Source organism: Oncorhynchus clarkii, chromosome 5 (assembly GCF_045791955.1).
Source record: "Oncorhynchus clarkii lewisi isolate Uvic-CL-2024 chromosome 5, UVic_Ocla_1.0, whole genome shotgun sequence".
Taxonomy (NCBI): domain Eukaryota; kingdom Metazoa; phylum Chordata; class Actinopteri; order Salmoniformes; family Salmonidae; genus Oncorhynchus; species Oncorhynchus clarkii.
In genome coordinates, this window is record NC_092151.1 from 88,661,979 (window position 1) to 88,685,414 (window position 23,436).

General features: G+C 44.6%; 1 protein-coding gene across 1 annotated transcript in view; it reads left to right on the forward strand.

The window, feature by feature from the left end:
- Nucleotides 1-877: 877 nt before the first annotated feature.
- The window catches only part of LOC139409532 (DENN domain-containing protein 1B-like), a 258,068-nt gene continuing 235,509 nt past the window's right edge, over nucleotides 878-23,436 (forward strand). The window contains exons 1-2 of the mRNA XM_071154810.1: nucleotides 878-1,114; nucleotides 1,690-1,754. Of these exons, the coding sequence (XP_071010911.1) occupies nucleotides 1,098-1,114; nucleotides 1,690-1,754 (82 nt within the window). The 5' untranslated portion in view covers nucleotides 878-1,097. The remainder of the gene's footprint in view (nucleotides 1,115-1,689; nucleotides 1,755-23,436) is intronic.

Below are 23,436 nucleotides of genomic sequence, written 5' to 3' on the forward strand. Positions count from 1 at the left end.
CACACACAGAAATAAAATAAACGTTGAACCACATAAAGTGGTGTATTTAATCCACAGTAGGCTATTCCCTCCTGACTCCAGCCCGGTGCGTATTGTGCGTAGGTAATGCTTTTGTGAATGGTGAGACAGCACCAGCAGGACCCTGCCATTATCATTTCATAGGAGAAATCTGCAACAGCATGTCCCAGTCTGCTGCCACTTAATTACCTTCAGTCTGCCTGCAGGAAACTGGCTCCCAGCCAGGTCTACTCTCAGGAGGGCTAGGAGAGACACACATCACACACACACACAGGCAGGCACAGCCACTGGTTTCAATTTACCCCGGGACACATATAGGCTAACACAGGGGCTCGATGACTCTGCATCATAGGCTGGACTGCTAAGAGTTGTGTGCGAATTTTAGCCTATTTAATGCAGCAAATGTGGAATGCATGCATAAGGCCCAAATATATGCCCACATTAATATCCTCTGCTTTACAACAATCAAAAAGCTCTGGTCATGTTTGTTGTTGTTGTTGTCAATGACGTCAGATCCTGACAGGTAAGTGAAGATGAATAATGTAAAAAAAGAACAACCGAGGGTGCATTTGCCACTTCTATGCCATTTGCCACTCCCTATAGCCATCACTACTCTTACTTGTGAAGGAGCAGTCCCTATTGCCCATGTGTAATAAAAAAAATGAAATAAAAAAATAATAAACTCAATTACTAAGCATTTACTATAGAACAACATGATAACGCCATCAGCTCAAATCAAGGAGGGGGACATGAAATCACTGCTGTTCTGAGGATTTAGGGGGAGGAGGGGACACTCCAAGATGTTTATCAAATTAGCTGACGTCACTAAATCTTTCACAGCCACTTCCTGGTGCTGTTTGTTGTGGAAATACCGTGGAACTGAAACAGCCAACTGTACAGATCAGAAACAAGGAAGAAACATCGCTACTAGCTAGAATAAATCTTTGAAGCATGTGGTGTCAGCGGTAGGTAACAGGCTGAAAGGTTGAACTAGTTACGGACCTCTTCGTTGCTTCGGAACGCAAGCTTGGTCTGGAACAGCAAAGCCGGTGGCGCGAGCTGTCGCGATGTTGTGAACGATGGACAGCAGAATAAAGTAAGACACGAGTTTGTTTACTTCTAGACAATACATACCAATGTTTTATGGACCGTTATTAAAAGTGTGAATTGTAATTTATTTAGCTGGTGGTCTGGCATGCTGAGTTAGCATTTGGATCAGTGTAATGCTGTCAAGTTGCTAAAATAATTTTAATTAAGTTCGCTAAATTAATTAGCCTGCTAGCCTAGGACCTCCTATATTTTAGTATTTAACGGTTCTAAAGTAAACAATATAATATGGTGTCAATATAGACTTTTAGGTACAAGACATTTCCCTCCAGAATGTTTGCTGAATTGTCAGCAGTAACAGCAGCTTTAACCAATTTATTTCTCGACCATCAAATGAATCACGCGAGAATTGAGTTGTCTGGCCAGCACATAGACCGAGCTTGACCGATGATTCCGCCAAATATGAGTTGCTTCATCACTATTTATAACAATGTGTCAAACTATGTTGCATAATATGCTGTTGATGTATCTAGTTTGCAATTGTTGCATACCATAAATTATGTTTGTGCACAGATGTTTATTTTTGCTCCCAGCTAAAGTCATCATCTCTCTCCTTTATTACAGCGAGTTTCCCGAGAGGACGTTTGATTTGGTACTACAGGTTGCATGCCCAACATCTGAAAATGAAGGTGGGTAAACATAACATGAGCATGTCGATGTGATAAACAACACATCCTTAGTAGGTTACCCCTGGATGGAGAGAGCAATAGACAGATCTGAATATCCTGTCAGTTGCTTGGCCTGGTTAGTGTATCTTACACAGTGAAACAATGTACTATCAAGACATCGTATAAAATGTTGCCTTTATAAAACACTGTGCATAACATGTCAATGTAGGTCCTATACTACCAAAGTCTTAGAGACTGCAGACATCGGACATTGGTGAGATGTAAACATAATTTCCATGCTCACCAGACAGGCCATGAGTCAGCATGTCCACGTTGGTAAAGTAGGCTACAGTGGAGGTGGTGATTATGGTACATCTGTGGTTAGGCTTAGCCCTTGACTACAGGGATGTTCCACCAGTATAACAGGATATACAGTGAGGGGAAAAAGTATTAGATCCCCTGCTGATTTTGTACGTTTTCCCGCTGACAAAGAAATGATCAGTCTATAATTTTAATGGTAGGTTTATTTAAACAGTGAGAGACAGAATAACAACAACAAAAATCCTGAAAAACGCATGTCAAAAATGTAAAAGGTTGGAATGTTAAATAAATCACATGAAGTTGGGAACATAAACAATTGGATCCAGATTCACCCTTTTTCAGGTTCTTGTTACTCACCAAATAGATCAAACCACCATTTTATTTGTATTTTTACAACAATCCACGGTCCAGCAGCAACTCCCAACAGGGAGAGTTTTGGGGGGGGAAACGCTGAGTTCAGGACATGACCAGCCAGCATCAGCTGTCCAGCTATATGTGATGGCGAAACATTTCACCAGTAGAACGCAACGTGCTTAGAACAACCCAGGAAATGATTCCCGGCCACCGAAGACAGGTTCCACATTTCCAGTGCAGTAGCCTATGGGAAACACAACAACCTATATTTCACATTGATATCCAATGTCCACCCTTTAAGTCAAATATCATGTAAAAAGTGTTGTTGTATATATCACGCCAGCTTTGTCGTTTTTCCCCTCAGTCCTGACGTGAATTAAATAGGTGTTATGTGGATGAGTCAATAGTGCAGCTGCTGAACTGACCAGAATAAGGAGGGGGAAATGATCCTTGGACGTAACACTGATATTAGATTTAAAACGAAACTCATAAACCTTGGGCCTGTAGTGTAATAACTGGCTTCCCTCTCATTGATCCAGGGTCAGACTCATATCCGGAGCTAGGCTCTCAGGAGCTCACTGCTTCATTACAGTGCCCTCAGCTCCCATGGAACAACCACATGCCGGTACCTCATTGGATAAGTGTACTGCTACAACCGAATACTGTCCTTATTGGACAGGATAGCTGTCGGGTGCAGGAAGTGGGTTATGACGTGGATGGATGGCCATTGGGAGAGGTTGTTATGCTCACAGGAGACCCAGAGATATCATTATTTGTTGCAAATTGAATCTTGTGGTTTTTGACAGATTGTTTTAGAGAAATGGGTTTCAGATATCGAAACAGGGAATCAACCACTGCGTGCAATTTTTATGCATTTCCCTTTTCCTTTAAAATTGGCCTGGGTTCTAGTCTATGGGGTGTGTGGAGTGATATGTTTCTTACACGCTGCTGGTTAAGAATGAAATAGGGTAGATTGTCTTGTGTTAAGATGTAATTCAGATTGATGGATCGTGTGGGAACTTGTGACGTGTACTTACAGTAGGCCTGAATAGATTTACTACATTCCTATGGTAATGCTAAGCTCCACTGTGTGCTGTTGACTCGGTTCCTGATGATGTTTGTCTTGTTGTGTGTGTGTGTGTGTGTCGGTGGGAGGATGCAGGGGGGGTGTGTGTGGTATCAGATCGTGTTCTTTCTGAGTCATATTGGACAGGCTTTGGCCGAGCTGTGTGAAACCTCCTCTATCACTCACCACAACCCAGCCCTGTTGCTCTACAGTACAAGCAGTAGGTAGCTCCCAGTCCTGTAGCATTAGGTAGCTCCCAGTCCTGTAGCATTAGGTAGCTCCCAGTCCTGTAGCTCCCAGTCCTGTAGCATTAGGTAACTCTCAGTCCTGTAGCATTAGGTAGCTCCCAGTCCTGTAGCATTAGGTAGCTCCCAGTCCTGTGGCATTAGGTACACTCCCAGTCCTGTGGCATTAGGTACACTCCCAGTCCTGTAGCATTAGGTAGCTCCCAGTCCTGTAGCATTAGGTAGCTCCCAGTCCTGTAGCATTAGGTAGCTCCCAGTCCTGTAGCATTAGGTACACTCCCAGTCCTGTAGCATTAGGTACACTCCCAGTCCTGTAGCTCCCAGCCCTGTAGCATTGGGTACACTCCCAGTCCTGTAGCTCCCAGTCCTGTGGCATTAGATACACTCCCAGCCCTGTGGCATTAGGTACACTCCCAGCCCTGTGGCATTAGGTACACTCCCAGCCCTGTAGCATTAGGTACACTCCCAGCCCTGTTGCATTAGGTACACTCCCAGCCCTGTAGCATTAGGTACACTCCCAGCCCTGTAGCATTAGGTACACTCCCAGCCCTGTAGCATTAGGTACACTCCCAGCCCTGTAGCATTAGGTACACTCCCAGCCATGTAGCATTAGGTACACTCCCAGCCATGTAGCATTAGGTACACTCCCAGCCCTGTAGCTCCCAGTCCTATAGCATTAGGTACACTCCCAGTCCTGTAGCATTAGGTACACTCCCAGCCCTGTAGCTACCAGTCCTGTAGCATTAGGTACACTCTCAGCCCTGTAGCATTAGGTACACTCCCAGCCCTGTAGCATTAGGTACACTCCCAGCCCTGTAGCATTAGGTACACTCCCAGCCCTGTAGCATTAGGTACACTCCCAGCCATGTAGCATTACTTAGCTCCCAGCCCTGTAGCATTAGGTACACTCCCAGCCCTGTAGCATTAGGTACACTCCCAGCCCTGTAGCATTAGGTACACTCCCAGCCATGTAGCATTACTTAGCTCCCAGCCCTGTAGCATTAGGTACACTCCCAGCCCTGTAGCATTAGGTACACTCCCAGCCCTGTAGCATTAGGTACACTCCCAGCCCTGTAGCATTAGGTACACTCCCAGCCATGTAGCATTACTTAGCTCCCAGCCCTGTAGCATTAGGTACACTCCCAGCCATGTAGCATTACTTAGCTCCCAGCCCTGTAGCATTAGGTACACTCCCAGCCATGTAGCATTACTTAGCTCCCAGCCCTGTAGCATTAGGTACACTCCCAGCCATGTAGCATTACTTAGCTCCCAGCCCTGTAGCATTAGGTACACTCCCAGCCATGTAGCATTACTTAGCTCCCAGCCCTGTAGCATTAGGTACACTCCCAGCCCTGTAGCTCCCAGTCCTGTAGCTCTACAGTACATACATTCGTTACTCTGCCAAAAGCATCTTGGACACAGCCTTCACATGGCAAAGCACATTTTTGGGGATGTAGATTTGATTTCTGATGAGTTTATCATAAAAGGAAATGTTTGAACTAATAGACTAAATAGAGAAGTGAGTCTAGTTTCACTTTTCAACGTTTTGTTCTAGTTTCACCTTTCCATAGTTCATAATGATAGAAGATTCACTTAAGTATGCTAACTATATCATGGAAGGTTTGAGTGGGGATTATTATTTACAGCCATGTATGCCTTGGTGTGAGCTGTGAAAATGACGAACATAAAAATAGAATTATGTGTGGGCCTAACATTTTCCCCTTACAATTGATCGACCTCTACCCTACATTAAACAAGCTGTCTGTACTTTTGTACTCCTCATCGTCCACACTAACCACCTACCTTAAATATGTTGAGGTGTTTCTCGTGGACCTGGTAAATTAGGAACCTTGTAGCAGTTATAAGGGCTGAAATGTTTTAGGATGCAGGCTGGTTCAGTTAGCAGGCTGGTCAGGATGCTGGCAGGTTCAGGATGCAGCAGGCAAGTTCAGGATGCAGGCTGGTTCAGTTAGCAGGCTGGTCAGGATGCAGGCTGGTTCAGTTAGCAGGCTGGTCAGGATGCAGGCTGGTCAGGATGCAGGCTGGTCAGGATGCATGCAGGTTCAGGATGCAGCAGGCAGGTTCAGGATGCAGGCAGGTTCAGTTAGCAGGCTGGTCAGGATGCTGGCAGGTTCAGGATGCAGGCTGGTTCAGTTAGCAAGCTGGTCAGGATGCATGCAGGTTCAGGATGCATGCAGGTTCAGGATGCATGCAGGTTCAGGATGCAGGCTGGTTCAGTTAGCAGGCTGGTCAGGATGCTGGCAGGTTCAGGATGCAGGCTGGTTCAGTTAGCAGGCTGGTCAGGAGGCTGGCAGGTTCAGGATGCATGCAGGTTCAGGATGCAGCAGGCAGGTTCAGTTAGCAGGCTGGTTCAGTTAGCAGGCTGGTCAGGATGCTGTCAGGTTCAGGATGCAGGCTGGTTCAGTTAGCAGGCTGGTCAGGATGCTGGCAGGTTCAGGATGCATGCAGGTTCAGGATGCAGGCTGGTTCAGTTAGCAGGCTGGTCAGGATGCTGGCAGGTTCAGGATGCAGGCTGGTTCAGTTAGCAGGCTGGTCAGGATGCTGGCAGGTTCAGGATGCATGCTGGCAGGTTCAGGATATAGGGAGCATCAGGATGTAGGATACAGGGATGGTTCAGTGCAGCAAACCTCTGTATTGCATCAAGACTCTTGTTGCAGCCTCATTTCAGCCCCTCAAAATGACCAAGATCAAACTGCTTAAAGAAACATGAAACAGGCGCTTAAAGTCCTGGTGCAGTCAAATGTGATTTTCCTGTGTTTTTATACATATTTCCACACTATGTTGGAATAATACTGTGAAATTGTGAAAAATATGATCATGCCCTTTTTGTGAAAGAGCTGTTTGAAATGTCATCCTGTTTAAAGGTGCGATGGAGTTTTGGCCTGCTTGGTGACATCACCAGGAGGTAAATTAGTTAATAGACAAGAAAGAGTTCCAAATCTCTCTGACCATAACAGCTAGTTTTCAATTTTCCCCTCTGAAAACAATAACTTTACAGTAAGGTACTTAATTGTTATCCAGAAATGATTTGATATTGAGATTAAAAATGGTTGCATTTCACCTTTTTTTAAGGACTATATTCTTTTATCTCCTCCCTGGGACATACCACTGTCAAAATTACAATTAAACCACATAACTGGTATTCAATGTAAAAGGCATATTCCTAAATCTTTAATTATATTGTGTAATAGTAGTCATAATCAGAACCTGTTCAGAAAGGACCCGTTCATTAATTCAAAGTCAACTCATTTATTATAGTAGATGATTGGCTTCCTGACAGGAAGGCCATGCATTTACTAGTGGAATGCCCATGTATTAATTAACTAGTGGAATGCCCATGTATTAATTAACTAGTGGAATGCCCATGTATGAACTAGTGGAATGCCCATGTATTAATTAACTAGTGGAATGCCCATGTATTAATTAACTAGTGGAATGCCCATGTATGAACTAGTGGAATGCCCATGTATTAATTAACTAGTGGAATGCCCATATATTAATTAACTAGTGGAATGCCCATATATTAATTAACTAGTGGAATGCCCATGTATTAATTAACTAGTGGAATGCCCATGTATTAATTAACTAGTGGAATGCCCATGTATTAATTAACTAGTGGAATGCCCATGTATTAATTAACTAGTGGAATGCCCATGTATTAGTTAACTAGTGGAATGCCCATGTATGAACTAGTGGAATGCCCATGTATTAATTAACTAGTGGAATGCCCATGTATTAATTAACTAGTGGAATGCCCATGTATGAACTAGTGGAATGCCCATGTATTAATTAACTAGTGGAATGCCCATATATTAATTAACTAGTGGAATGCCCATGTATGAACTAGTGGAATGCCCATGTATTAATTAACTAGTGGAATGCCCATGTATTAATTAACTAGTGGAATGCCCATGTATTAATTAACTAGTGGAATGCCCATGTATGAACTAGTGGAATGCCCATGTATTAATTAACTAGTGGAATGCCCATGTATTAATTAACTAGTGGAATGCCCATGTATGAACTAGTGGAATGCCCATGTATTAATTAACTAGTGGAATGCCCATGTATTAATTAACTAGTGGAATGCCCATGTATGAACTAGTGGAATGCCCATGTATTAATTAATTAACTAGTGGAATGCCCATGTATTAATTAACTAGTGGAATGCCCATGTATGAACTAGTGGAATGCCCATGTATTAATTAACTAGTGGAATGCCCATGTATTAATTAACTAGTGGAATGCCCATGTATGAACTAACTAGTGGAATGCCCATGTATGAACTAACTAGTGGAATGCCCATGTATTAATTAACTAGTGGAATGCCCATGTATGAACTAGTGGAATGACCATGTATTAATTAACCAGTGGAATGCCCATGTATTAATTAACTAGTGGAATGCCCATGTATGAACTAGTGGAATGCCCATGCGCTCGTGACTTGAAGAGGTAACAACCATTTGACACCGAGGAGCTCCAAGGACAAAACAGCAAACAAACACTTTTGTGGGAAATAAAATGATCTTGTGAGTAAAATGAACATCTTGCCCACTCAGATGGAAGGAAATGGTACATGAAATGCAACAATGTATTGTACAAAAATGAAACTGAAATGTCTCTACAATGTTACAATAAACATTAAGGGAATGAAGTGATGTGACACTAGCGATTTAGAATATGGAATATAGATTGAACAGAAATTAAGTTTATCTTCAATATCTTGATGAAAAACGAACAAACATTTTATAATTCGAGGGAGAGAAAAAGCGCTTTCAAATGGCTGGTGTTTAGAGTGCGCCCTAGTTGAGAGCCTGGCCCAGTGAGTGCATATTCGCCACTGGCCTATATTATAGCCTTACCCTTAAAGATTGACAGGAGGCTGTTTATAGGTAGGCAGAGGTGTGTACCGTTTTCTCTCAACAGCGGTTACCCTCACCACATCCTGACAGAGTAGGCTACTTACTCGCACTGCTGCCTACCATTGCCTCCTCTGCATGTATGTTAACACAGGGAAGTTCCCTGCCTTGGTCTCTTTCTATGGCAGGGAGAGGACAACGATTGTACTGAAGTAGTCTTTGAAGTCAGATACAGTATATCATCACAGTGGTACCAGCCTGTTTAAGGAGACTAGATATTTCACACCTTCCTACAACTGTGTCTGTTCTCTGTTGTAGGCTCATGTGTCAACGCCATCCCTTAGCACCTTCCATTTATAGCAGCGTCACTAGGCCAGAGTAGGAGACGGCCAACTTCAGGACCGTGGGTTTGATCTGATGCAGGTTTCACATTGATTGAGCTGACATTTTGGCCAAAAGGGTGGGAGTGTGTGGTGGGGGTGGGGGTGGGGCCTAACCACTACTCCTGTTTAGACATGTTGCCGTTGGTCTAGTCTAAACAGGAGTAGGGTTATTACCGCCAAACCGGCAGTCATGAGTCATGAAGACAGTCAAATTCCACGTAACCATTTAGCCACGGTAATCAGGCTTCTCCAAGTGCTGATGCTGCTGATGGTCATTAGTAGCCTTCCACACTTGCTAATGGCCTGCGACTCAGGGCTCTATTGTCCCTCCATCAGGTCCTAATGACCTGGTACTCAGGGCTCCATTGTCCCTCCATCAGGTCCTAATGACCTGGCACTCAGGGCTCTATTGTTCCTCCATCAGGTCCTAACGGCCAGGTACTCAGGGCTCTATTGTTCCTCCATCAGGTCCTAATGACCTGGCACTCAGGGCTCTATTGTTCCTCCATCAGGTCCTAACGGCCAGGTACTCAGGGCTCTATTGTTCCTCCATTAGGTCCTAATGACCTGGCACTCAGGGCTCTATTGTTCCTCCATCAGGTCCTAACGGCCAGGTACTCAGGGCTCTATTGTTCCTCCATCAGGTCCTAATGGCCTGGTACTCAGGGCTCTATTGTCCCTCCATCAGGTCCTAATGACCTGGTACTCAGGGCTCTATTGTCCCTCCATCAGGTCCTAATGACCTGGTACTCAGGGCTCTATTGTCCCTCCATCAGGTCCTAATGACCTGGTACTCAGGGCTCTATTGTCCCTCCATCAGGTCCTAATGACCTGGTACTCAGGGCTCTATTGTCCCTCCATCAGGTCCTAATGACCTGGTACTCAGGGCTCTATTGTTCCTCCATCAGGTCCTAACGGCCAGGTACTCAGGGCTCTATTGTCCCTCCATCAGGTCCTAATGACCTGGTACTCAGGGCTCTATTGTCCCTCTAACCACTTTGACATCAATGCAAATACAATAGAAAATCAAATCAAACACTTCACGTTGCTCAACATTTCTATAGGCTATGCAGTTGCCTGAAACCACAATTGGCCTCTTTCTTATAAAGAGAAGGATTCCCTCAGCTTAGGCCAGGCCTACTCTATTTATTTCCCAACATTGCAAATATTTAGCACATACCTTATATTTACAACAGGAGTATAGCCTACCTGGCTGGCATGAAAATTAACCACAGGGAAAAGCGTCCTCCGTTCGCTATTTATGTGCATAGATGACATGTATTTTTATTCGAGACAGGTGCATGATAACGGTCCATTTTAAATCAAAACCAATTTCACACATATGTTATTTAGTGTACGTGAAGACCAGATTAAATCAAGAATAGTGTGATGGGTGACGATATTAGCCTGTCACCTGTGAATGATGCCCAGCATAAGAAACAATGACTTTTTTTTTTTCACCACTTTTTCAAATCATGGTCTCACACCTCATGTAGCTTAGCCCATAGGCCTATCTGTATCACACCTCATGTAGCTTAGCCCATAGGCCTATCTGTATCACACCTCATGTAGCTTAGCCCATAGGCCTATCTGTATCACACCTCATGTAGCTTAGCCCATAGGCCTATCTGTATCACACCTCATGTAGCTGAGGCCATAGGCCTATCTGTATCACACCTCATGTAGCTTAGCCCATAGGCCTATCTGTTTTGATAAGGCTAGTATCACAGCTCATGTAGCTTTGGCCATAGGCCTATCTGTTTTGATTAGGCTAGTATCACACCTCATGTAGCCTAGCCCATAGGCCTATCTGTATCACACCTCATGTAGCTGAGGCCATAGGCCTATCTGTATCACACCTCATGTAGCTGAGGCCATAGGCCTATCTGTATCACACCTCATGTAGCTGAGGCCATAGGCCTATCTGTTTTGATAGGGTTAGTATCACACCTCAAGTGTCCAAATAACTTCTTAAAATGAAGCACATTAATCTGCTTTACGAGGGGTGTAGAGCCTAACTGGCATACATAGGCAGCGTGTGAGTTTCAGGGAAGTTTCGGGAAAATAATTTTCAACATAAAAATGCACCTTTTTATAATAAAAGCATTACATTGCATAATTGCATTTGTGGTCACTTTTGATAATGGTGTTTTCCCGCTAATGGAACATTCAGCTTATTGCTTAAATAGAATATTAGATCAAACGTACGTAGAGCTCCTGCATCTGAATGTAAACCATATCGGCACCAACAACGACTGCCGTGTGCGTGGTGCTGCACTTGTAATGTGAAGAAATAGCCTAATAGTTTATCAACATTTTTTAAGCCCAACGTTCTGATCTGTTGCATCAGCCACATTGCGTAAAAACGTTTATTTTTTTTTGTGGTTGTGGGATGTGATAGTCTGGGACAGTTGTATTCATTTGGGATCTATGTTTGGAATATTTATTTCTCCTACAGAATATAATAGGTCAACTTTTGTACCATGGTGGATAGTAGATTGACATAGGCAAATTGTTTTTGCTGCTCCTTAGGCCTACTCGTCAGCTATTCAAAGGGCTACCCAGACCCCTTTTATGCTGCTGCTACTCTCTGTTTATGATCTATGCATAGTCACTTTAACTCTACCTACATGTACATATTACCTCAATAACCTAGACAAACCGTTGCCCCCGCACATTGACTCTGTACCGGTACCCCCTGTATACAGCCTCCACATTGACTCTGTACCGGTACCCCCTGTATATAGCCTCCACATTGAGTCTGTACCGATACCCCCTGTATATAGCCTCCACATTGACTCTGTACCGGTACCCCCTGTATATAGCCTCCACATTGACTCTGTACCGTAATACCCTGTATATAGCCTCCACATTGACTCTGTACCGTAATACCCTGTATATAGCCTCCACATTGACTCTGTAACGTAATATCCTGTATATAGCCTCCACATTGACTCTGTACCGTAATACCCTGTATATAGCCTCCACATTGACTCTGTACCGGTACCCCCTGTATATAGCCTCCACAGTGACTCTGTACCGATACCCCCTGTATATAGCCTCCACATTGACTCTGTACCGGTACCCCCTCCACATTGACTCTGTATATAGCCTCCACATTGACTCTGTATATAGCCTCCACATTGACTCTGTATATAGCCTCCACATTGACTCTGTACCGTAATACCCTGTATATAGCCTCCATATTGACTCTGTACCGGTAGCCCCTGTATATAGCCTCCACATTGACTCTGTATATAGTCTCCACATTGACTCTTTACCGGTACCCCCTGTATATAGCCTCCACATTGACTCTGTACTGGTACCCCCTGTATATAACCTCCACATTGACTCTGTATATAGCCTCCACATTGACTCTGTACCGGTACCCCCTGTATATAGCCTCCACATTGACTCTGTATATAGTCTCCACATTGACTCTGTACCGGTACCCCCTGTATATAGCCTCCACATTGACTCTGTACCGTAATACCCTGTATATAACCTCCACATTGACTCTGTACCGGTACCCCCTGTATATAGCCTCCACATTGACTCTGTACCGGTACCCCCTGTATATAGCCTCCACATTGACTCTGTACCGGTACCACCTGTATATAGCCTCCACATTGACTCTGTACCGGTACCCCCTGTATATAACCTCCACATTGACTCTGTACCGGTACCCCCTGTATATAGCCTCCACATTGACTCTGTACCGGTACCACCTGTATATAGCCTCCACATTGACTCTGTACCGTAATACCCTGTATATAGCCTCCACATTGACTCTGTACCGTAATACCCTGTATATAGTCTCCACATTGACTCTGTACCAGTACCCCCTGTATATAACCTCCACATTGACTCTGTACCGGTACCCCCTGTATATAACCTCCACATTGACTCTGTACCGGTACCCCCTGTATATAACCTCCACATTGACTCTGTACCGGTACCCCCTGTATATAACCTCCACATTGACTCTGTATATAGCCTCCACATTGACTCTGTATATAGCCTCCACATTGACTCTGTATATAGCCTCCACATTGACTCTGTACCGGTACCCCCTGTATATAGCTTCCACATTGACTCTGTACCGGTACCCCCTGTATATAACCTCCACATTGACTCTGTACCGGTACCCCCTGTATATAGCCTCCACATTGACTCTGTACCGGTACCTCCTGTATATAGCCTTCTCATTGACTCTGTACCGGTACCCCCTGTATATAGCCTCCACATTGACTCTGTACCGTAATACCCTGTATATAGTCTCCACATTGACTCTGTACCGGTACCCCCTGTATATAACCTCCACATTGACTCTGTACCGGTACCCCCTGTATATAGCCTCCACATTGACTCTGTACCGGTACCCCCTGTATATAGCCTCCACATTGACTCTGTACCGGTACCCCCTGTATATAGCCTCCACATTGACTCTGTACCGGTACCCCCTGTATATAGCCTCCACATTGACTCTGTACCGTAATACCCTGTATATAGTCTCCACATTGACTCTCTACCGGTACCCCCTGTATATAACCTCCACATTGACTCTGTACCGGTACCCCCTGTATATAGCCTCCACATTGACTCTGTACCGGTACCCCCTGTATATAGCCTCCACATTGACTCTGTACCGGTACCCCCTGTATATAGCCTCCACATTGACTCTGTACCTGTACCCCCTGTATATAGCCTCCACATTGACTCTGTACCGTAATACCCTGTATATAGTCTCCACATTGACTCTCTACCGGTACCCCCTGTATATAGCCTCCACATTGACTCTGTACCGGTACCCCCTGTATATAGCCTCCACATTGACTCTGTACCTGTACCCCCTGTATATAGCCGCTACAAAGCAGAGCTCATGCCTTACACATTACTTATTTCAAATCATCATTAGAGTCTCATCATGCAGCCTTACAATGTATTAAACATCTAAACATAAAGCCCAACGTTTGTAGAACAACTAAAGTTTTATTAATAACTGTAAATCAAGCCGATAGGAGTACCTATTTCTTTGTTAACCTCCACACAGAATAGCCGCATGTGAGCACTCCCTCAAATCGTTTGGAGAAGATATCCCTTCTATTTATTCAGCTTTGTTCAATTGTATTCTTCATACTCTAAAATAATGCCACGGGATTCTACGCAAATCTTGTCTGCTAAATGAACTAGTGTTGCCCACAGCCATTTGGCATGGCCAGATCAGGACCTAACATAAGGACAACTCAGAGTATGCTAATCTGTTCATCTGAAATAGACTAGATTTTCTTCATATTATGTTCCTTTAGACCTGTCTAAAATAAATAATGGATGTATTGTGAAGGTGTAGGCTATATTACATGGATTTATTAGACTGTAGATGTTCCAGACGTCTGCACCAGTGGCTTGTAGGCTGTGTGTGGAAGCCAGGAGATGCTAAATGTGTTTATGTTAACTAACAGTTAATTATCGTGAGACCGACAGTTATTTGCTTGACAATCACCGGCTGACACAATTTATACAATATGTACACAGAGTAGCCTACAATATGTACACAGAGTAGCCTACAATATGTACACAGAGTAGCCTACAATATGTACACAGAGTAGCCTACAATATGTACACAGAGTAGCCTATGTAGCCTATTTATACATGAGTGAAAATAATAATGGGATTGGATTTCAAACTCTTTTCACAAGTGCTGTATTGTACTGTATGAGTCTAACTCACACCATCCACCTCCCCAGTGGTACAGCACAGCTATCAGGGTTTCATTAGAGGTCTGAGAGCAGTCTTCTACAGTACAGGGTTGTTGTGACTGACCGTGCTGGTCTGCAGTCTTCTACAGTACAGGGTTGTTGTGACTGACCGTGCTGGTCTGCAGTCTTCTACAGTACAGGGTTGTTGTGACTGATCTTGTGACTGACCGCGCTGGTCTGCAGTCTTCTACAGTACAGGGTTGTTGTGACTGACCGCGCTGGTCTGCAGTCTTCTACAGTACAGGGTTGTTGTGACTGACCGCGCTGGTCTGCAGTCTTCTACAGTACAGGGTTGTTGTGACTGACCGCGCTGGTCTGCAGTCTTCTACAGTACAGGGTTGTTGTGACTGACCGTGCTGGTCTCCAGTCTTCTACAGTACAGGGTTGTTGTGACTGACCGCGCTGGTCTGCAGTCTTCTACAGTACAGGGTTGTTGTGACTGACCTTGTGACTGACCGCGCTGGTCTGCAGTCTTCTACAGTACAGGGTTGTTGTGACTGACCGCGCTGGTCTGCAGTCTTCTACAGTACAGGGTTGTTGTGACTGACCGTGCTGGTCTGCTGTCTTCTACAGTACAGCCTTCTCGATCAGCTAAACAGTCAGCTCTTTAACTCTGGATGCTGTACTTTCTTCAATGTTGATTTTGGGGTTATAACATTTAGGGGAGCAATGCCACAGTGTTGAGTGGTTTCATTCTTACAATGCAAGAATTCATGTCAAATGAACGTGAACATTGTAAGAATGAATGCGATATCCTCTGAAAAATTTTTGTCCCGTAGAGATTGAATTGAACACTGAGCATGACACTGAAACGTGTCTGAGCATGTCATCAACAGCTTTTAGGATAGTGACATCCTGTTGATTGCTCATGGACTAGCCTAGAGTCATTAGCTTAGGCCATTATTTACAAGGATTCAGTAACCCATTCTTTATAATGATTACAGCTGTGGAGACAGAACTGTTGTTTGTGATTCCATAGAGTTATCATCAGGGCTCAACATTCAGGTAAATTAAAAGTTGGGCTACTTGGGCATGCAACAGAAGAACTTTGTGCTCAGATTGAAGCAGAGCTTTTGGGTCAAGCCTTAGCTATAGAAGTTAGCCAAACCTGGCCAAATTCTTTCTATGACGTTGTTGTTGATGATTCCTTTGCTTTCCCCAGCAGGCCTACAGAGAGCTACCCTCTCTGCCCTGCTCAGTTCTCTTGGCTCAGAGCACCGTGGATGCCCATGGCCAAGCAGGCAGGCAGTGAGCTGAGCTAGCTACCGTCAGCTCCCAGAGAGCGTGACTGGCATGCTAGCTAGCGCTCTGCTACATGAAGCCATATTGATGCGTTTTCCAGGGCCCAGCCAAAGCTAGCAGATGTTGCTAGCGGAGCGGTGCCAACTAATGGCAGTAGGTGGGGACAGATGCTACCTGTCCTTGCCGCTCGCTCCAGCCTCTCGCTACCGCTAACAAAGCTATAAAGTTAGTAGATCAGCATATAAATTTTGCAACTGCACTCATGCTGCAATTAGCTGAATGATTTGCTGTTGTGACAAAAACACAACACCAGTCAATGCCTTTATCAGTCATGGATTCCATTTATGGATTGTTTGTTTCTGTGTGAGGCGGTGGAACTGAAACAGTTGTGTCCCATCAAGTAATGTGTCTTGTTCCAATGAATTCTTGACCAAAATTCATGTGCCTCAGATGGTCCTTCACTGGTAATACTGAAGTTAACACTGAATTGCGCTACTTGAGGTGATTAGATTGGATCGATATTGATGCACTCTTTCTGTCCTCCGTAGACTTGCGCTGAGGAACCAGACAGCCGTAATAACAGTGTGGCGTTTGAGTCAGATGCCCCCCTAACTTCACTCGTACCATGCACCAATTATGAATCAGAGCTTTTGTTCTTATTCCACAGAACATTCTCTCAGCGCGACCCCGAGGTCTCAGAAGGTCACCTCCTGCCAGCTAGTTAGCTGGCTGCGTAGCTCCCTGCCTTCCTGGCTGTATCCTCCCTTTCTCCCTGCCTCCCTCTCTCCTCCCTGCCTCCTTCTGCCCTGCTCCTCCCTGCCTCCCTTCTCCTTCTCCTCCCTCCCTTTCTCCCTGCCTCCCTTTCCCCCTCCTCCCTGCTCACTGCTCCCCTTCTCCCTCCCTCTGCTCCCTCCATCCTTCTCCCTCTCTCTGCTGCCTCCCTTCTCCCCTCCTCCCTCCCTCCACCCTCCCCCTCTCCCTGCTGCCTCCCTTCTCCCTGTCCTCCTACCTCCCCCTCCTCCCTGTCCTCCTCCCTCAAACACGGCTGTGATATTATTACTCTCTCCACAGATATGCATCTTTCTCTTTTCTCCGCCCCCCTCTCCCCACCTCCGCTCTTCCGGCGTATTCACCCTGCAAAACGCTCGCATGGTACAACTTTTAGAAAAGGTTGAACGGTGACATTCTGCAAAAATGACACTTTTGGTCCTTGACCTCCCGCGTGGTGTTTCTGCGTTTTGATTGGCTGTAGGCCGCGTGGTGAGGTTGCGGCGGGCTCACACCCAGGCAGGAGGCCATTGGAGGAGCAGCAGATGCCACGGTAACAAGGAGGGTGTTGATTGGTTATTAAAGAGGCCACACTTCTCTCTCTCTCTCTCACACACACTCACACACACACACACACACACACTTTCTCACACTCCTGGAGAACCCCTGGATCTCACACCCGTTTCTTTCTGTCTCTCTTGTTCTTTCTCTTTCTGTCTCTTGTTCTTTATTTCTGACTCTCTCTTCCTCTCACACTCTCTTTTCTGTTAAATTATCTTCCATGTAGAGGGAAAAATATAATCTAGCTTGTGTTTTTTTTCTTGTTCAACTGAAGAAGTCTGTTCAGAACTTCATAACTTCCCTGCTATGAAATGTAATGACCTCATGAGAAGTCCCCATCTACACCCTGTATGACTGCACGTTATCACTGAGGGTCAAACTCTGAGCAGTCGTCTGCATCTCGTTCTGTTTGCCTTCTTCTTTGTCTGTGTTGTTCAGCTCATTTGTAGCTCTCCCCGATCTGTCACTCAGACTTTGAGACTTGGTAGAGTCCTGGGTCCTGCTCTGTTGGACTGTTGAGAGGCAGACTGCAGGGTGGACATTACTGGGCACCGAGGGATAGGCCCCTGGCTGCTTGGCAACCCTGTTGCTGTCTGTCTTGCCGATCTCGGCGCTATCTGTCTGGCAACCGAAGAGAAACTAGTCTCTGGTTATCCTCTGTTTTCTCTGTGTGTCTCTGGGGTTTCCTCTCTTGTTGTCCCCCTCCTGCTGCTTACTCTCTTGCTCTCTGTCTCTGAAGATGAATTGTAGTGAGGGGGACAGACAGCCCCTACAGGGGTAGTTGGAGAGGTCACTGGGACGTTCAGGTGGTATGACCCTCGTCCACTTCCCTCAGGACAGCAGTGGACTAGCCTGCTCTGCCCTTCCCTAAGAGAGGGACACAGTGGTAGGGCTAGTGACAGAGAGTGGTAGGGCTAGTGACAGAGAGTGGTAGGGCTAGTGACAGAGAGTGGTGGGGAGAAGAGAGGAACAGGGATTTGCTGATGGCAGTGGTATGTCATCCTGAGAGGTGGCATACTGTGGTCGTTGGCTGTGTTTTTACCTCCCACTGATGAATTACTGGAAATCGTGTGTGTGTCTCGGTGTGTGTCTCTCTGTGTGTGTGCGAGAGATGGAGATAAAGATGCAGAAGGCTCATTTGAATGCAGTAATGGTGCCAGTCTGGGAGAACATGGAACGACTTCTAGGCAGGGTACTCAGCAGCTATAAATAGTGGTTCTTCATCCCTTTTCTGAAAGAGGGATGTGTAGGGAGCCGATCAATAATTAATATGAATATTTTGATGGATGGAGATTCACATTGAGTCCCATTGCCTCATCTCTCTGTCTCTGTCTCTCTGTCTCTCTGTCTCTCTCTATGTCTCTCTCTCTCTCTCTCTCTCTCTGTCTCTCTCTCTCTCTCTCTGTGTCTCTGTCTCTCTCTGTCTCTGTCTCTGTCTCTGTCTCTCTCTCTCTCTCTCTCTCTGTCTCTGTCTCTCTCTGTCTCTGTCTCTCTCTGTCTCTGTCTCTGTCTCTCTCTGTCTCTGTCTCTCTCTCTCCCTCTCTCTCTCTCTCTCTCTGTCTCTCTCTGTCTCTCTCTCTGTCTCTCTCTCTGTCTCTCTCTCATCCTCATTTTATCCTGTCAATCAGCCCAGTGATGATGTTCAGATCATTTCTCACCTTAAACCCAACGAACACATGAACCTGGGGGCTAGGGGAAGTGTAAGTTTTATTGTAGTGAAAATGGAATTGAAATAGAAGGTGTTCCTTTTATTAGGCCTAGGCTAATTATTACGACAACTCCGATGCGTTTCCATTACTTTGCATTCTTTCATTACGTTGCTGGTACAAGACCAGTTGAATATATGCAATGATTTGAAAAGCTCTTTGTTGACATGTTGTGCTGGTGGAGAATCGATAACCAGGAAGTGTGTGTAACTGTTCAGCAGCAGATGGCTGTTTTTAAACCAGGGTTTCCTCCACCTATAGTCCTTCCTGTCTAAAGAACAATGACTGGTTTTCTGTTATGAAGGGATTACTGATGTGTTCTACTTTACCAATGAACAGAATTGAATCGGTAAATGTAGTGTTTGGGAATATTGTTCTTTCTCCATATTATCGACTTCTTTTTTTTTGTTTTTCTTCAGTTGACTGACAGGGTTTTGTGTTGAGTCTGCTGTTAGGGACGCGACCTATGACTACTACTTGTCATATTGCAACTTGAAACAGCCTAAGGGCTGTTGCATACTATGCATGGGCTTGCTCCTAGCAGATCTCGGCTCGGCGAAGCCTATGTCTGTGCCAGCCTGGTCTCATAGAGTACACGTAACAAAGTACATTTATATCCGGGACAATCAAATTAGTATGATATGTTACGTTTGGTATGGTTACATAAAACAGAAGGTTACTTATGGCAGAACAAAAGTAGGGTGGTTGGGTGGGCGTATATCGCGAACGTCTTGCAACCGAAAGGTTGTGCGTTCAAATCTCATCACGGACAACTTTAGCATTTTAGCGAATGAACAGCTGTGCAACTACTTACTACTTTTTTAGCTACTTCGCAACTACTTCGCATGTTAGATAACCCTTCCCCACTTTTTTCCACTAATTGCTCTTTTGACCAATCACATCAGATCTTTTCACATCAGATATTTTTCAGAGTGGATCTGATTGGTCAAAAGACCAATAAGTGGGAAAAATATATATCTGAATTGGGTGCCTGTGTAAACGCAGACAAGAATCTTTATCCTCTTGTTCATTTGCATTATTAATGTCTAAGAAACTCTGGTCATGTATTGTGGTTCTGTATGGTTCAGTTGGTAGCTCTTTGGCAACAGCAGGATAGCGGGTTCGATTCCCGGGGTCACCAATATGTAAAATATAGGCACGCATGGGACAAATCCATTTTCATTGTTCACATACACACATTTAGCAGATGTTTTTGCGGGTGTAGCAAAATGCTTGTGTTCCTACTGCACCTCCAACAGTGCAGTAGTATCTAAAAAGGATTCACAACAATAAACACACATCTAATATTAAAATAATGTAATTAAGAAAATGTTTAATATTAGATTGAGCAATGCTGGAGTGGCATTGACTGAAATACAGTAGAATAAGAATACAGTATATACATGAGATGAGTAAAGCAGTATGTAATCATTATTTAAACATTATTAAAGTGACTAGTGTTCCCTTATTGAAGTTACCAGTGTTCCCTTATTGAAGTTACCAGTGAATCTATGTATATAGGGCAGCAGCCTCTAAGGTGCAGGGTTGAGTAACCGGGTGGCAGCCGGCTAGTAATGCCGCCCCCCCCCCCAATAAGCGTCTGTTAAGTGGCATCAATATTATCAGGGGTTGGAACCAAAATTAGTTTCCAACTGTATAATTCTTAAAATAAACGTTATTTTTCGTTCTGTTTATATCGTTCCTTTCTGTTCTTTTTTTCTTTTTAAACCTCTGAAATGTTTTCACTAATCAGTGCGGATCGAGCAGGACCCATGTTTCCCCCATATCGATGGATTTTAGCCTTACGAGTGTAGTCAACGATGCATCTTTCCTACAACTGCAGAAGATGTAACATGCGTTTCCCAAAATACCGCACAGAGAGAACGGTCGGTAAGTGCACCTTTGAGGCATGTGTTGATATTGATGAGATCGAAAGAAAGAGGGTGCTGCTCTCAGGTCAGTTTTCTCCATTCAAATCATTCCTTAGAATTATTTCACGATACTGATGACAGATCAGCTCCTAGAGAGAGATTACCACCTACGGCTGCAACTATTGAGGTATGCTTATTCTAATGCTTACCCAATAAAAATGCACAAAACCACCAATATGGCACATCATGAAATATATTGAGACAGATTACAGACAGTAGCCTACAAGTAGCAACATTTATTGACATGGAATGTATTTCAATATGATTGAAATGGGCCTATAGCCTAGTGTTTATCTTAATGCAGTCATCTAGGTTTTCATTTGAAGCATATTTTTATACTTTGCTTGTTTGTATCAATTGAAACAGACATTTGTGACTTTGCATTTGTAGTCAACTTTGTTCTGAAGTTCTCGGCAGTCACAGAGAGAAGGATAAACCATGTTTTTCTTTGGTTGGCGGAGATCTTCTTGGTCGAAAGTGACGCGGGAGGGCAAAAAAAGCATCTAACGAGTGGTCTAAAGCAGTTTTTCAATTGCAACGGTAATAACGAGGGTTTTTGGCAAACAGCTCAGAGATTTAACGATGCTCCTACGAAGGTTATAACAATGAACTTAGCCTTAAGATGCTTTCGGGAAACTGGGCCTAACTTGATATGGAGCGGGCCAGCTGTTTACATGCATTGGCCAGGCAAGTGTAGGGTGTCAGATTGTACTGTAATTTGTGGGTGGGGGCGAGAGCGAGTGGAGGAGGAAGAGTCTTGGCATTTTCTGAGTTAGGCCCACAGAATTATACGTACGGAGGAGCAGATTTTATGAAGGAACTTTGAATGTCCTTGGAGTTCAGAGAGTTGGCTTAACGTTGGACCATAGCTAGCTAGCTTGTGTGTGCATAGCGGCACCAAAATAAAAAATATATTTTTGTAGTTAATAAATCCAATGTGAAACGTGATAACTATAGTATCCTTAACTAGCATTGAAAAAGTTCATCCATTCTTCTTGAATAAGAAATCTCCCTAATTTCTGAAGCACGCTTGTAACGTCAGTAGGACTATGCTTCAGAGGAAGGAGGAGGGGCAGGTGGCCTACACACACAGTAGCAAAGATTTTCAACAGACAGACGGGCAGACAGACAGACAGGCGGGCAGACAGGCGGGCAGACAGACAGACAGGCGGGCAGGCAGACAGACAGACAGGCGGGCAGGCAGACAGACAGACAGGCGGGCAGACAGACAGACAGGCGGGCAGACAGACAGACAGGCGGGCAGAAAGACAGACAGGCGGGCAGACAGACAGACAGACAGACAGACAGACAGACAGAGACAGGCGGGCAGACAGACACTGGAATATGTTTCTGAGTGACAATGAGGGCTTTTAAAAATAATGGTTCTGTTACGGAACAGTATAGATCACTTTCATTCTCGGTTCTAATTCTGTTCCTCTAAAAAATATTATTTTCTGGTTTTCTGTTCTGTTTGTTCCCCGAATCGGTTTCACCCCCCCCCACCCCCCGAGTATATATTATATTAGAAATAATCAAGTGCCCCATCATGAATATTTGAATCAACACCGTGCCATGGGAAAATAAACCTGTAGTCTTTCCTGTCTGGCATCTCTTTAACCACTCTATACAGTGTCTCCTCTGGGGACTGTACTGTTCCTCTGCCAGCCAGCAACCTTCCCGTTTACACTGACGTCCTGGGTACATATGCTTACTGGGAATATGCTGTCGTTTAGATGGGGTCTTATTTGGGATGCAGCCCATTTTTCACCACAGAATGTAGGTCACAGCCAATGGTTGTCATTGTGAGGGACGAGCCGTGCTATTTGTCATCACGGATCATGTGACTAATTTGTGATCGCACATGCAGCGTCATTCTCTCAACTGATTGGTCCAGGGGTGTTCTGTTTCTGAGTATCATAGGATCATCGTGGTAGGACCAAGTCATCTCTCCCTAAGGTCCTTGTGTCGTGCTATACCAAGTAATCTCTCCCTAAGGTTCCTTGTGTTGTGGTAGGACCAAGTCAATTCTCCCTAAGGTTCCTTGTGTCGTGGTAGGACCAAGTCATCTCTTAGTCATAGTTTTGTTTACGTGAATCAATGTTGTTGATGCTGACTGAGGCAGGATAACTAAAGAATGAGTGTGTGCTGTTCAGTGTAGCCTGAGTGAAAACGGATACAAGAACATCTTTAATGACAAAACAATGCTGCAAAATACATCCAGGTTTAGTGTTTTCCAGGAAGTAGTCCAGGAAGTAGTCCAGGAAGTAGTCCAGGAAGTAGTCCGCACGAACAAACAGAGCTGAGAAACATTTTCACTTGAACTGAAAAAAAATAGCGAGGCGGGGTGCAACTGAAGCTAAATAGTGAAGTCCATCTATCTACTAGAGAAGGCATTCGAAAGAGAAACACTGTAGGTTTGTCCACCTCCTCTCCATAGCAACAGTATCATGTTGCCTAGTGCCTGCATTCAACCCTTGCAGCAGCGGT